At 33.9% G+C, this 13,198-nt stretch overlaps 1 protein-coding gene across 1 annotated transcript; it reads right to left on the minus strand.

The window, feature by feature from the left end:
* Positions 1 to 9,250: 9,250 nt before the first annotated feature.
* LOC129748397 (bacchus) lies at positions 9,251 to 12,432 on the minus strand. The gene is made up of 3 exons (XM_055743006.1): positions 12,167 to 12,432; positions 10,259 to 10,400; positions 9,251 to 10,195 (listed from the first exon to the last, which is right to left on the minus strand). The coding sequence occupies exons 1-3, from the start codon at positions 12,269 to 12,271 to the stop codon at positions 10,137 to 10,139; spliced, it is 306 nt and encodes a 101-aa protein (XP_055598981.1). The 5' UTR covers positions 12,272 to 12,432; the 3' UTR covers positions 9,251 to 10,136.
* Positions 12,433 to 13,198: the final 766 nt, after the last annotated feature.

Here is a 13,198-nt window from a genome sequence, read left to right on the forward strand (position 1 = left end):
GCAAATATCGAATTACCGGAACCGCACTGGATCACTTTGGTTTGTTGTTTTCCCCCAACTGGCGGCGGCTGCTGTCTGTACACAAAGCGGCTAGAAAACCTTAATTTTACTAAAATCAAGCAAAATGAACTTTCTTTTTGCTAGAATCAAGTAAATTTAGCTTTTTGCTAACTCAACAGTAAAAAAATATTTTTGCTAACGGAAAGTAACAGCAAATTTTTGCTAAGTGGAGTCCCGAAAGTTTTGTGTGTATACACACACAAAACTTTCGAGGCCGGAAATTAGCAAAATTTTGCTCAAATTTGACCAGCTAAAATCCTAGCAATCAATTTAGCAATTTTTTCGAAATAAAATTTTAGCAAACGAGAGAAAAATTTAGCCGCCGCAATTTTTGCTCACTTCTCTAGCAAAAACCGAAGGAAAAGATCGCCCCGGACCTGAAATTTCATTATTTATTGTTTTTCTTTGCAATTTCGGAGGGAATGATCGATAATTAAATAGAAAACAAAAATAAGTTCACTTTCAATTGATTTTTCACTTTATTGAACATTTAACACTTTTCGTAAAATGGAACTTATTTAGTTCCGATCCTGGGAACGCAAAATGCCAAGCGATGGGCACCGGGGTTGTGCCCGACGCACCGCATTGGAAATCCCAGCTGTGGTACCTTTTGATTTTCGGACAGTTGCAATAAAAACCCGGAACCCCGTCGGCAGCAGCAACCTAATACAAAAAAAAATTGAAAAATCGGAAAAAATTTACATTTTTTGATCGACTCTTACCTGTACGCATACACTATCGATTTGGCTACTATTTTTTCGTGAAATTAGCCACAAAAAAAAACCGCCAGCATCGAATTTCCGGAGCGGCACTGAATCACGTCGGTTTGTTTTTTTGTCTCTACCGGCAGCGGCTCCTATCTAGAAATACGGCGGCTAGAAAACCTTCGTTTTACTAAAATCAAGCAAGATAAACTTTTTGATTACTAAAATCAAGTGAATTTAGCTTTTTGCTAACTCAAAAGTAAAAAAATATTTTTGCTAACGGAAAGTAACAGCAAATTTTTGCAAAGTGGAGCCCCGAAAGTTTTGTGTGCAGGATACGACCGTTTCCTGAGCAAGTAGAAAAAATATTGCTAAATTTCTTCATAAATTCAGCAACAAAAACACTTAGCTTCGTCCTCCGGATTCAAAATTCTAAGAGATACACTCAAGTACTTCAACAAAAGATCTGGGGGAACCGTTAAATGTGCCTTTCAAACATAATGGTCATTTTTTTTATTTTGTCTGCTTGTTTACGCACTGCAACTCAATGAAATATTCACATAACTATTTCCACTTGTTAGCACTTTTCTAGAGAAATGACGCCGTTATTTAAGATAAAAACAACAATTTAACTGATTTCCTTAGACGCGGTACTCTATCGTTTTGATATTGCTGGCAGCAATCTATGTGGTTGTGGCCCACGGTATAAGTATATAAGGTAGGCTACTAAGACGAGTAAACAACTCGTTTGAATAAAACTAGTGACGTCATTACTATCTGCCTATAGCGTACCAGGCAAAAAGTTTTGCGCGCGTAGGATAATGCTGCATACACCGAGGGTTACTAGATGGATAGTAATGACGACATTATCGGGAAGATATCACCTTATTATATTGTACACCGTGGTTGTGGCCAAGGTTACCATGACATCGAGCATATTGTTTGGTCGTGCGAGGTCCATCTTGTCGCCAGAACGAATTTTATAGACTCCCTTAGGGCCCGAGGAAAACCACCCTATGTTCCAGTGAGAGATGTGCTGGCTGTGATAGACTTGGACTACATGTTCGAAATATATCTTTTCCTAAAAGCTATTGATCTTCGTCTATAATTCTTTTTATTTTCACATTTCCCTATCTATCTTCTATCTTTTCTTCAAAAAGTGAACTAGATATAAGCACACAATTGTAATCAAACAAAACGAGTTTGGCTCCTTAAAGCCTAAAGGTATGAGCCGTTTCAAATAAAGAAATTTCAAAAAAAAAAATTAACTGAAATATGCTTTTTCCGCATATAAAAACCTTTGATGTGTGCCCGACAGACCTCTTGTACTGTTTAAATGTTCATGAACGTTATAACAAGTTGTACGACGATATTCCCAGAATGACGCACACTATTGATTCGCCTATGAAAAAAAAATGAAATTATGATATGTTTCAATTTAATTAACCTTCAATCCATACCATGTGTGGTCATATGTGGGGGAGGGGAGGGGGGGGGGGGGTGTTATCGAGGTGATCACACCCCCCCTCCCTCCCTTCCCCTTCAAGCGGGAAAAACCATTTCAAAACACGCGATGTTCGAGTTTCTATAAAAATTTAAAACTTTTCCAGGTCGGTATACCTTTGAATTTTCCAAATTTTTCACTCCTCGGCCGTTTCTAACAAATAAAAGAGGTTATTGGAATTCATTATGGTAAGAAATTTAAATAACAGTCAAATTTTCTATTGGAGTGAATAATTATGTGATTGTTGTAACTTTGCGCAAAAAACATAAGAAAAGTAAACAGTTATGGAAAGTCCTTTCCATTTTTATGGTACTGTTTATTTTCAGCCAATAAAAAATTTATCACAGTTGTAAATTTGTATCATACCTTGTTGCTTATTATTGTTTTTGCAGTTTAAAATATTTTCAAATCGATGGAAAATCATGAGGCCAAAACCATATTCCAAATATTGTAAATAACAAAACTTTGATGACAGATTAAAACACAATACATAAAATTTGTAAAAAAAAAGAATGGCATTTTGTTATTATAACTAAGGCCTATTCGGTTGAATACTTAGCTCAACTATTCGGTGAACCGAATATTCCGCTTAATGGTCTTTTAGTGGTATTCAGCCGACCGAATATTCGGTACATTTCTAGTTATGGTGATGGCAAAAAATATATGAATTGTAAAGCTCACAGGTACCAGTTCAAATACACTTTTCTCTTCAACAGAAAAAAATCATTTGTTTTTGTTCAAAAATTTAAATTTTTCTTCTTTATTTAAATCATCTTCCAAAAAAGAATGTGAGGTACTAGAGGCGTTGTACAGGACAATTTGTTACCAAAATACAATCTTTGAAGAGCCATAACTTTTTTGTTTTAAGTCCAATCGAGTTGCAGTCTTCAGGTGAAATGTTAGTATTAATTGAAATTTTTATAAAATCTACATAATCCAGCAACCGATTGGTAAAGAAAAAATTGTACCAGTTTTTCATGCTCCTTCAGAACTCTATGTCTCAGAATCCCTTTCACACTTGAGATTCAGTGCAACCCCTTTCTGTTGTCCGATTCCGCTCAAATTTGGCATATGGCCTTCTGATGACTCCCTTAAACCATCCAAGTCTTTTTTTGCAAGTATTTTGATTTCAAAGTAGGTATTTATGAGGACAAATTTGATAAATTAAATAAAAAATATCCTAAATTGTGATTTTATTAAGGATTAAACCGTGAATAGCTCTTCACACGATCATACAAACAACATGTTTTGTTCCGTAAAGTTTAAGTGCACAAAAATCCGCATCTTTTGATGGCATTGGTATCAAAAATATTCTAGGCTTGGTACACTTTTTTTTTTTGGAAATAACTTGCTTGTTTTACATTTTGATACAAATTTTCTTCATTTATCATTTTTTACGTGTAGTATTTAACTCAAAAAAAAAATTAAAAAAATATAAAATATAAAAATTTTATGAAAATTTTTGGACCCAGAATTTATTTAAGATCAAATCTTTTGAAAGTGGACTTATTTCAAAGATCTCACTTGCGGAACTTCTAAACATGATGTTTTTTAGTCGGTCCCATAAACAAATTCTGGTCTGCACATCCTAATCTACCATTTGGAGGGTGAGCCCTCAGATTCCCAGAAGTTATGCAATTTTGGGACACCCTACTGAGCATGTTCTATGTTTAACTCGTGACAGAAAATTTCTGCACCTGCAAGGTCGTTTGATAATGAACCGTCAGTATACAATACAACATGAGAGGACATGGCGTCCTCTGCAAAACCTGATAACCATTCTTAATGAGAAGGAAATTTAACCAACCGCCTGAAGACGAAAAGCACATGAGAAGGCGTTCGTTTGTCTGAAAACTTAGGGCTGTCCCAACGGTAGATGCAAAACACGGTTTTCGACCACGCTAAAACATTTCGGCTGGCACCGGTGGCGTATATTGCTGTTTTAGCACAGTTATCGATTTCAAAATTCCCAACAGTTATACGCCTTTGTTCCAAATTCATGCAAATTTGGAACAGGATTTCAAAATATACGACAGACCGATTTAGTTCACAGTGAGAAAATTTCAGCCAACAATGATTTCTTTCACACATGTTTCGGTAATATTGGGTGTGATAATAGTTTCTTTTTGAGATATTATTTGAATGTTTTTTTCGCTTCAACCACCCTATACGTAACATAAATTGAGAATAGATATCTTAATAGATATGTTAATAAAAACCATATCAAGTATAAACAATAGATGTCACATTATTCTCGATTTAATATAATTTAAAAAAAAAAGCTTTTCATTTGGGCTCGGCGAATCAGTGAATCCAGTCAGCGTTTTAAAATTTGAAAAAAATAAACGAAAAGAAAATTTTAATACTTCTTCGATGAGGTAAAATAAATGTTTATTGTTTGTTCTATAATTTTTGTTTTATTTGAGATATTGAGAGATTTTTAGTTTCGTATCACGGAGAATAAAAAAAAGGTAAAATCTACCGAGAAGCAGGGGTAATTTTTTTCCACCCCTCTTTCGAGGTAAATTTTACCTTTTTTTCATTCACCTAGCAAAAAGGTAAATTTTACCTTTTTTTCATTCACCTAGCAAAAAAGTAAATTATACCTTTTTTGAATTCACCTAGCAAAAAGGTACATGTTTTATATTTCAGTTGGTTTGTATCATTGGAATACTATCTATTCAATAACAAAAGCCCAGATTCATTCAAATATTGATTTTTTATTCATTTTCGCTCGAGTTTCTGCAGTTATATATGTCTTCTATATAAACATTATCTTACATCTAATAGCAATTAGCAATATTGGTGAATATTGAATATTTTCGTGAGCTGTTATCTGATTCATTGAATGCAACGAGTCTTATCAAAACTTAAGTTTTGGGTGAAGGTAACGGCTTTCGGTGGAACCTTCAAGAAATCCTCTCAACTTAAAATGGGCAAGGCAACCAATTTAGTTCCATCGTTTCGCTGCCGATCCACTACTGCTGGCAACTGGCATTTGACCTTTGCAATTTGCAGGAGACGAATCTCTACTCCAACGGGGTAGCTTCAATCGGACATCCTATCACCAGGGTTCCTGTGCGCCTATACGAATGATAGATAACAGAAATGCCATATTCAACATTACAGGAATTTGACCAGATTTTTATAAGAAAAATTAACTAACCGTATTGCTTTGATTTCCGATTGAATCCGAATTAACAGCATTGCAAATATTTATCAGCCTCTTGCATACGGCACGATGGGCGACTGGCTTCCGCTTTGTCGGAAATAACCCGGTGGTTCTACGTCGGCCTAAAAATAAAACATGTTGAGTTCAGCTTGGAAGAATAACACTCAGGAGCACCTCAACTTGTTGTGGCCGCGGGGAGAGATGAATAATGGAAGACTAACCCGGTTTCGGAACGGTTTTCAACGGATCCGTTCTTGATGAGCAGTATATCGATGGAATATCATAATGCACCCGAAGGATTGCGTGACTCTGCAAAACGCCTTGCACAGATTCACAGAGTGTTGCAGTAGATTCGGCCTAAAGATCAATTCCTCGAAATGCAACGTGATAACATTTTCCCGGAAAATAAGCAATATCACTTATGAATACCGCTTAGAAAACGATTTCATCATTGCTCGGCAAAGTTCAGTAAAAGACTTAGGAGTGGAGTTGGACGCGGAGTTAACTTTTTCAAAACACATCGAAAAAGTTGTAGCAAAGGCCAATTCTATGTTCGGGATGGTTAGTAGAATCTGTCACGAGCTGAATAATCCCTATACGATTGTCTCAATCTACACTGGATTAGTTAGGACCGTCATTGAATATGCTGGCATTGTGTGGCGACCGTATTACAACATACACAACAACCGACTAGAGAGAGTTCAGAAGAAGTTCTTGAAATACGCTTTGAGAAACCTTGGTTGGCAAGCGGAAATGCCGGAGTATCGAGTCTTGTGCATGCTGGTAGGTTTGGATACGCTGGAAACCCGAAGAAAATCGATCGACGCACTGTTTCTAAAGGATTTAATCTGTGGAAGACATTATTCGCCATATTTATTATCTCTTATATCTCCGTACGAAGGCCGTAGCAGTTTACGAAGCGTAAGGCCGTTTCAACTAGCTAATCGGATCCAGAATTACGCTCGAAACGAACCGATGTACCGAATGATGGCATTTTACAACGCAAACGTCGATATTATTCAACTAAGCATGACCAGAGAACAAATTAAAAGTAGAATTGTGCAGTGCTCTTTTACAAATTAACAATTAGTGTAGTTATTAAGTGTGATTATATTATAGAATAAGATAAAGGGCTAAAGCCTAGGATCTAATCAATAAAAATATTTTAGCACCCTGGAATGTGTTTAAATATACCTATATATGAATAAATGAAAAAGTAAAGATCTTACTGTTGATTGTTAATTTTGTTTCGAGTTCCGATTGTTGTTACGCATCATGCAAAACTTGTTTCCAAATGAAAAAAAAACTTTTCCGCCTCTTCTCCGACTCATCCGGCCAGCTGGAGGACAATATTCGCTGTTCCGGATTGAAAAGAAAAACATTTCGTAACTCAGCAGGTGAAACAACACTTTTTCCTGAATAAAACAACCACTTAACCTCAATAAACAGGTTCGGAAATAGTTACCTTTTTTTTCAGCGCAATCCAGGTCAACTTCACCTCGCTACGAGGTAAGCTATACCTCGAAGAGGTAGAAAGTACCTAATTTGCATTTACCTTTTTTTCTAGGTGAATTCTACCTTTTTTGTCTGCTCAATTCAGGTAAACTTTACCTCGTTTCGAGGTGAGTTTCACCTCGGTGAGGTAAAAGTTAGCTTTTTGGATTTCACAAGCATTCACCTTTTTATCTCGGTAAATTTTACCTTTTTATTATTTTCCGTGTATGGATTGCCCGGAGTTTTCGTCAATATCAGCATATTTTTCTGTATCCATACATAAATTTACAAATAGTGAAACAAGTTTTTGTCAAACAAAAATGTCGACAAATCAAAGGAAAATTTCCTTTGACTTTGGGATGAACATTTCTCGTTTCCTTTATCAATGTCAGCAATAACTTGAAAAAAAAATTGCTTTTTCATTTCGTTTCAACAAAACCTTATTCCATTGATTCAAAGCAATTTGATTGAATTAATTGAAGAATTGTTTCTATTGACCTCGTTGTGTAGTCATTTTTGCTTTTAAATTAATGAAATCCTGGTAGAGTAGTTGAAATCATTGACATTGACAATTGACAGCTGTCAAAAAGAATATTTGTAGAATTAATTTTAAGACAATTAACCGTGAAACTCAAAACTTATGCAATTTTTCTAATAAAATGGTTTTTTTTTCTCAATTATTGAGTGTCTGCAATGAAAGTGTTTCCGTTTGAAATTTGCTGCTACACCGGTGGGGAGTGGGTGTTTTAGCCGATTCTAAAATTTCAAATTGTGCTAAAACTAGTATACTTAAAACCAATATTTACGCCTGAACCGTTGCAGGTGCTCTTAAGGGCTGTCCCAACGGTAGATGCAAAATACGGTTTTCGACCACGCTAAAACATTTCGGCTGGCACCGGTGGCGTATATTGCTGTTTTAGCACAGTTATCGATTTCAAAATTCCCAACAGTTATACGCCTTTGTTCCAAATTCATGCAAATTTGGAACAGGATTTCAAAATATACGACAGACCGATTTAGTTCACGGTGAGAAAATTTTAGCCAACAATGATTTCTTTCACACATGTTTGGGTAACATTGGGTGTGATAATAGTTTCTTTTTGAGAATAGATGTTAATAAAAACCTTATCAAGTATAAATGATAGATGTCACATTATTCTCGATTTTATATAATTGAATTAAAAGCTTTTCATTTGGGCTCGACGAATTAGTGAATCCAGTCAGCGTTCTAAAATTTGAAAAAAATAAACGAAAAGAAAATTTTAATACTTTTTCGATGAGGTAAAATAAATGTTTATTGTTTGTTCTATAATTTTTTTTATTTGAGATATTGAGAGATTTTTAGTTTCGTATGGATTGCTCGGAGTTTTCGTCAATATCAGCATATTTTTCTGTATCCATACATAAATTTACAAATAGTGAAACAAGTTTTTGTCAAACAAAAATGTCGACAAATCAAAGGAAAATTTCCTTTGACTTTGGGATGAACATTTCTCGTTTCATTTATAAATGTCAGCAATAACTTGAAAAAAAAATTGCTTTTTCATTTCATTTCAACAAAACTATATTCCATTGATTCAAAGCAATTTGATTGAATTAATTGAAGAATTGTTTCAATTGACCTTTTTTCCTCGTTGTGTAGTCATTTTTGCTTTTAAATTAATGAAATCCTGGTAGAATAGTTGAAATCATTGTTCTGTCAAAAAGAATATTCGTAGAATTAATTTTAAGACAATTAACCGTGAAACTCAAAACTTATGCAATTTTTCTAATAAAATGGGTTTTTTCTTCTCAATTATTGAGTGTCTGCAATGAAAGTGTTTCCGTTTTAAATTTGCTCCTACACCGGTGGGGAGTGGGTATTTTAGCCAATTCTAAAATTTCAAATTGTGCTGAAACTAGTATACTTAAAACCAATATTTACGCCTGAACCGTTGCAGGTGCTCTAACATATTGTGTTTCATTTGGACTTTCGACCAGTATCCCCTGCATTGTGAGAAGCCGACCCGAGGTTCTTCGCAACCTTTGCTCTAGCTTAGCCAAGCAAAAGAGATCGTATGTGAGCTCACTCTCACCAGAATCCCCGTGACTTGACCAGGGATTCGATGGCTATTGTAAGCTGTTATGGTCAGCTAATTAATACTTCTGGTTGTACGATTGCCTAAAATTTTGCATGTGACCTTCTGACATGCCAATTATCAATTTCAGTGCAACGCCAAAGTTATATCGAGTTTTATTTTGTAGTAACGTGCTTGTGTTTTTCCAAGATAATGAAAAAAAAAATCAAACGGATATTCTCAATAACAAAATCTGGACTTAGTCTAAAAACACATGTTTTTATTCAAACGTAAGTTTATGCTTATTTACTTGTTAAAATTTGTTTATTGTGTGTCAAAGGGTATAACTTATTCCTCGTGATTCTTGAATATTAGTCGTGGTTCTACAATGTTTCTTACAAAAACTGACAAAATGCAACATAATTTTCTGCTGGTTCAACATTCCATATGACAATTTTCTTTCGTAGATTTATGTTGAAAAATGTAAATTGTCGCATAATTACCATTAAATTGAGTCAAATCTGTTTGCAAAAACTTTTGCGCTATTTTTGACGTGACTTTACTTGATAATGCTAACAATTATATTACAAATTAAATGTAGTGTTTTTTACAAAACTAAAATAAATATAAATCCTGCTTATTTCATCCATTAGAACGGAGTGTTTAAATAAATAAATTGTTTAAATTTTTCAAAACTCATTAAGTTTTTCCAGTCTAACTTTTGCCTGCAGGAGCCAACGCATCATTGTGATCATATATTCTTAAACAACAATCAACACAGTTAGATCCATTTGTTACTTTAGAAAGTTCTGTTCTGAATGATAATCTGCCTAACGGTTTAAAAATAGATTACTTATGCATATCCTCGTTTTGCATTATATTTTCGACTTCGGCTTCATATTCAGCAACTTCTCTAACATGAATTCACTGTTGACTGCACAGAAATTAAATAAGGAATATAATCCCAATAAACAAGTTTAACCTATTGCATTTTTGTCTACGATAGGATGTTTTCCTGCATTGAAATATATACACAAATAATTTTACAAATCTTAATGGTGTATATAATAATTTGCAGTTTAAATACAAATTCAAATAAAAGATTTCTCTTCCTCATAGAATCTGCCTATCTTACTATTTAAACATTACGCATCTTCCTCCTCTTCCTCTTCTGCGTCGTCATCACCGTCCTCATCATCTTCCTCTGTAATGAAAAAAAATTAGCATGATATTCAAACAACGAATTTTAATTATCTTTTATATGCACCTTCAGGGTTAACGTCTTCCTCTCCGTAAGGGAGATCGTATTCCTCATCTTCAACTTCTTCGCCTTCATCTTCAATTTCTTCGTCATCTTCTCCAGCACCATTTTCATCTTTTTTTACTTTTTTTGACTCCGGAGTTTTTTCCTAGAATAAATTTTATATTTTAAAGTAAAGTAAATATAAAAATATTTTTAAAGGGCATTAAGGGATAAACTCGATTGCAGAAAAAATATATAAATAAGGAGAATGTTATTTCTCTAGGAGAAGTTTGCTTTTTTTTCGTGTGGACTTAATCAGTACGCCACAAAATAATTCTAAGCATTCACACTTCTTTTTTTTTATCTAAATTTAAAGTAAAATCCAATTCATTTATTTTATTTAGTTGTACCTACACCAAAGTACAACGACATAAGGTCGAGCAAACGACGTATAGCACATTCGGTGTAAGATAACTAAAACCTCTCATTCAAATGCTACTCCTTTAACTATTATCGCGCCAACACTAAATTTTATTTCGGAAGTCTGGAATTCCAACTTCCAACAAAGGAACATGAAGTACTAGATTGTCGGAAGTCTGTATGTAGCTTTCAGTTCACCACCGACGTCTAAAATTTTCATCTAAATGCACAATAATAAGTGCTCAAGTAAGAATTCTAAAAACATATCTTCAAAAAGCTGAAGAAAAGTCCAATTTCCAAGTCAGTGACAACAATTTTTATTTATTTAATGGTATGATAATCACCATTCCATTTTTAAAGACATTTGATATAATAAGATATTTTTTCGGAATTTTAATAGTTTTTTTTTGCGGAAATCTGTTCTCGAGAGCGACCCTACACAATCCTTTTTCTTTACCTGTATCTAAATACTTCTCCCGCTTTAAAAATGGGCGCTTTTATTTATTCAAAGGGTGTTTTTATTGTATTGAAGGTCCCTCCTATTTTTTCTAAAAGGTGGCTCCTTCAACCTTCAAGTTACGTTCAGACTCACGACAATTTAGAAGCTGCCATTAAAATAGTTTGCTTTTGATCAATGTTGAAGTTTTATTAAAAGAAAGTTTATTTTAATTGTAATTTTTTCCATAAAACAAGGTTAGCAGAGCACACCGGGTTAGCTAGTTTTCAATATTTTAATCCATGTTCAGAGTTAAAAAACACGTAAGTTTCAAGAAAATCAGTATCCAAGAAGGTGTAATAAGGATATTTTATCCTGAAGAAAAGGTCAAAATTTTATCACGACCAGTATATAGTCTCGCAAAAGCAAGAAAGAGATGGATATAATAGATCAAGAGAGAAAAAAGATAGAAAGAGAGGGATTAATCTCTTTTCCGTTTGAAATTCTTCATCTAGCACGTAGTACTAAGTATTAGCGTTCATGTATGATTGTATGCTCATGGGTAATCGCATACAAAACTATCTTGAGAATACTCTGGTATGCTAAATTCGCAGGTATATAGAATTGCAACGTCCATTTAGCTGCTTTATGTTAGCTTCAAAACAGTGCATTTCATAGAAAAAAAAATCAAACATATAAGAAATTTAATTTTAATTTGTTCATAGACAAAAAGTAGAAATAAATGGAAATACGTTGTGTTGTCCGCCATATTATTCCCTCTCCCGAATGAATGCTTCGCTACTTTGGTATTTCAAATAATCAATACACTGTGTTATTATCATATAACAACATAACAGTGCAATGGAACAAAACAAAATCAAAGAATTAGAATACAGTATGTTTTAAAGTGTAAAATACCAATTAAGTTATGTTTTATTGAACTCTTGTAGAATCAACCGGCCGGTTTATCTACAAGATGTACAATGCAATTTGAAATCATATTCTTCATATCAATTATAAAACTTTTCAATTAGCATTCAGAATTAACATCTTTAGAAGAATTGATTGGCATTTACCTCTGCAGGCCTTTTGACTCCTTTAATTTCCTTAATCTCTGTCTTTTCTTCTGCGGCAACATTATTTTCGACTTCAACTTCACTCTTGTTATTATCTGCACTCATTTTTGTATGTAGAATGTATGAATTTGACTTTTACTTTTAACAAGGAAAATGTTTTATGATAAAGTTTTGCTGAAATTCTCTGAAACTAGTTTCAATTTTTGTCTCGGAGTGACGATGCGAACACAGCGAATGTTAGAACACGACTGTGATGCTTTATTCTCTTACAGTGTGCAGAATGTAACATGGCGAAGGGAAGCATCTAATTTTGATATACAACAGGTAAAAACTTTTTTTGTTATATGCATCCATAATTTGATTTGAATTCGATCTAATGTTACTTTTAAATTCATAATCTTCTCTAACTGCATATTTCCAACAAGTTGCAATTAAAGTTTAAAATTTGTTTACCTAAAAAGAGGGCTGCATGAGTAAACGAATCATTCCTTTTGCCTTGCCGTCATGAGTAAAATAACCGAATTTGAACGCATTTCAGTTTGTAATTTTGTTTGTTACCTGTACTGATGTACAGCTTAGAGATAAAATTGATGTATTCACGAAAAAAATATTCTACGTAAATTTTAATGAAAAAATGTTGCTCAGCAGTTCAAAATAATGAAAAGACTGTAAAGTTTAATTGATTGAGTAATGTTCTGGTAATATGTTAGAAATAAAATTGACATTGCTTTAAACCTAAATGGACGGAGTTCAAGGCCAATCACTTTTCCTCATATACATACCTACATAGCATCTCTTCAGTGTGCGTTAGTTATTCCATATCGCATGGACAAAAAAGCATATCGGTCGGCGTAGAAGTCAGTCAATGGCAGTGGTCGGCAATCTTTCGAGTCGGAAGAGTCAAACATTGCAATTATAGATATTTCAAAGTTTGAAAGAGCCGCCTATTTTTTTAGAAACTATCCTGCGCTGAATTTATAATTACACTAGTTTACAAAATTTAAAAAAAAAAGTGAACTTAAATGATCAACC

Source organism: Uranotaenia lowii, chromosome 2 (assembly GCF_029784155.1).
Source record: "Uranotaenia lowii strain MFRU-FL chromosome 2, ASM2978415v1, whole genome shotgun sequence".
Classification (NCBI taxonomy): Eukaryota; Metazoa; Arthropoda; class Insecta; order Diptera; family Culicidae; genus Uranotaenia; species Uranotaenia lowii.

Bases quoted from the DNA above. Each gene is read 5' to 3' on its own strand.
- LOC129748397 (XM_055743006.1), bottom strand. From the start codon at position 12,271: ATGAGTGCAGATAATAACAAGAGTGAAGTTGAAGTCGAAAATAATGTT. The intron at 10,401-12,166 runs GTAAATGCCAAT...AATTTATTCTAG, and splicing joins GAGTCAAAAGGCCTGCAGAG to GAAAAAACTCCGGAGTCAAA. The intron at 10,196-10,258 runs GTGCATATAAAA...TTTTCATTACAG, and splicing joins GGAAGACGTTAACCCTGAAG to AGGAAGATGATGAGGACGGT.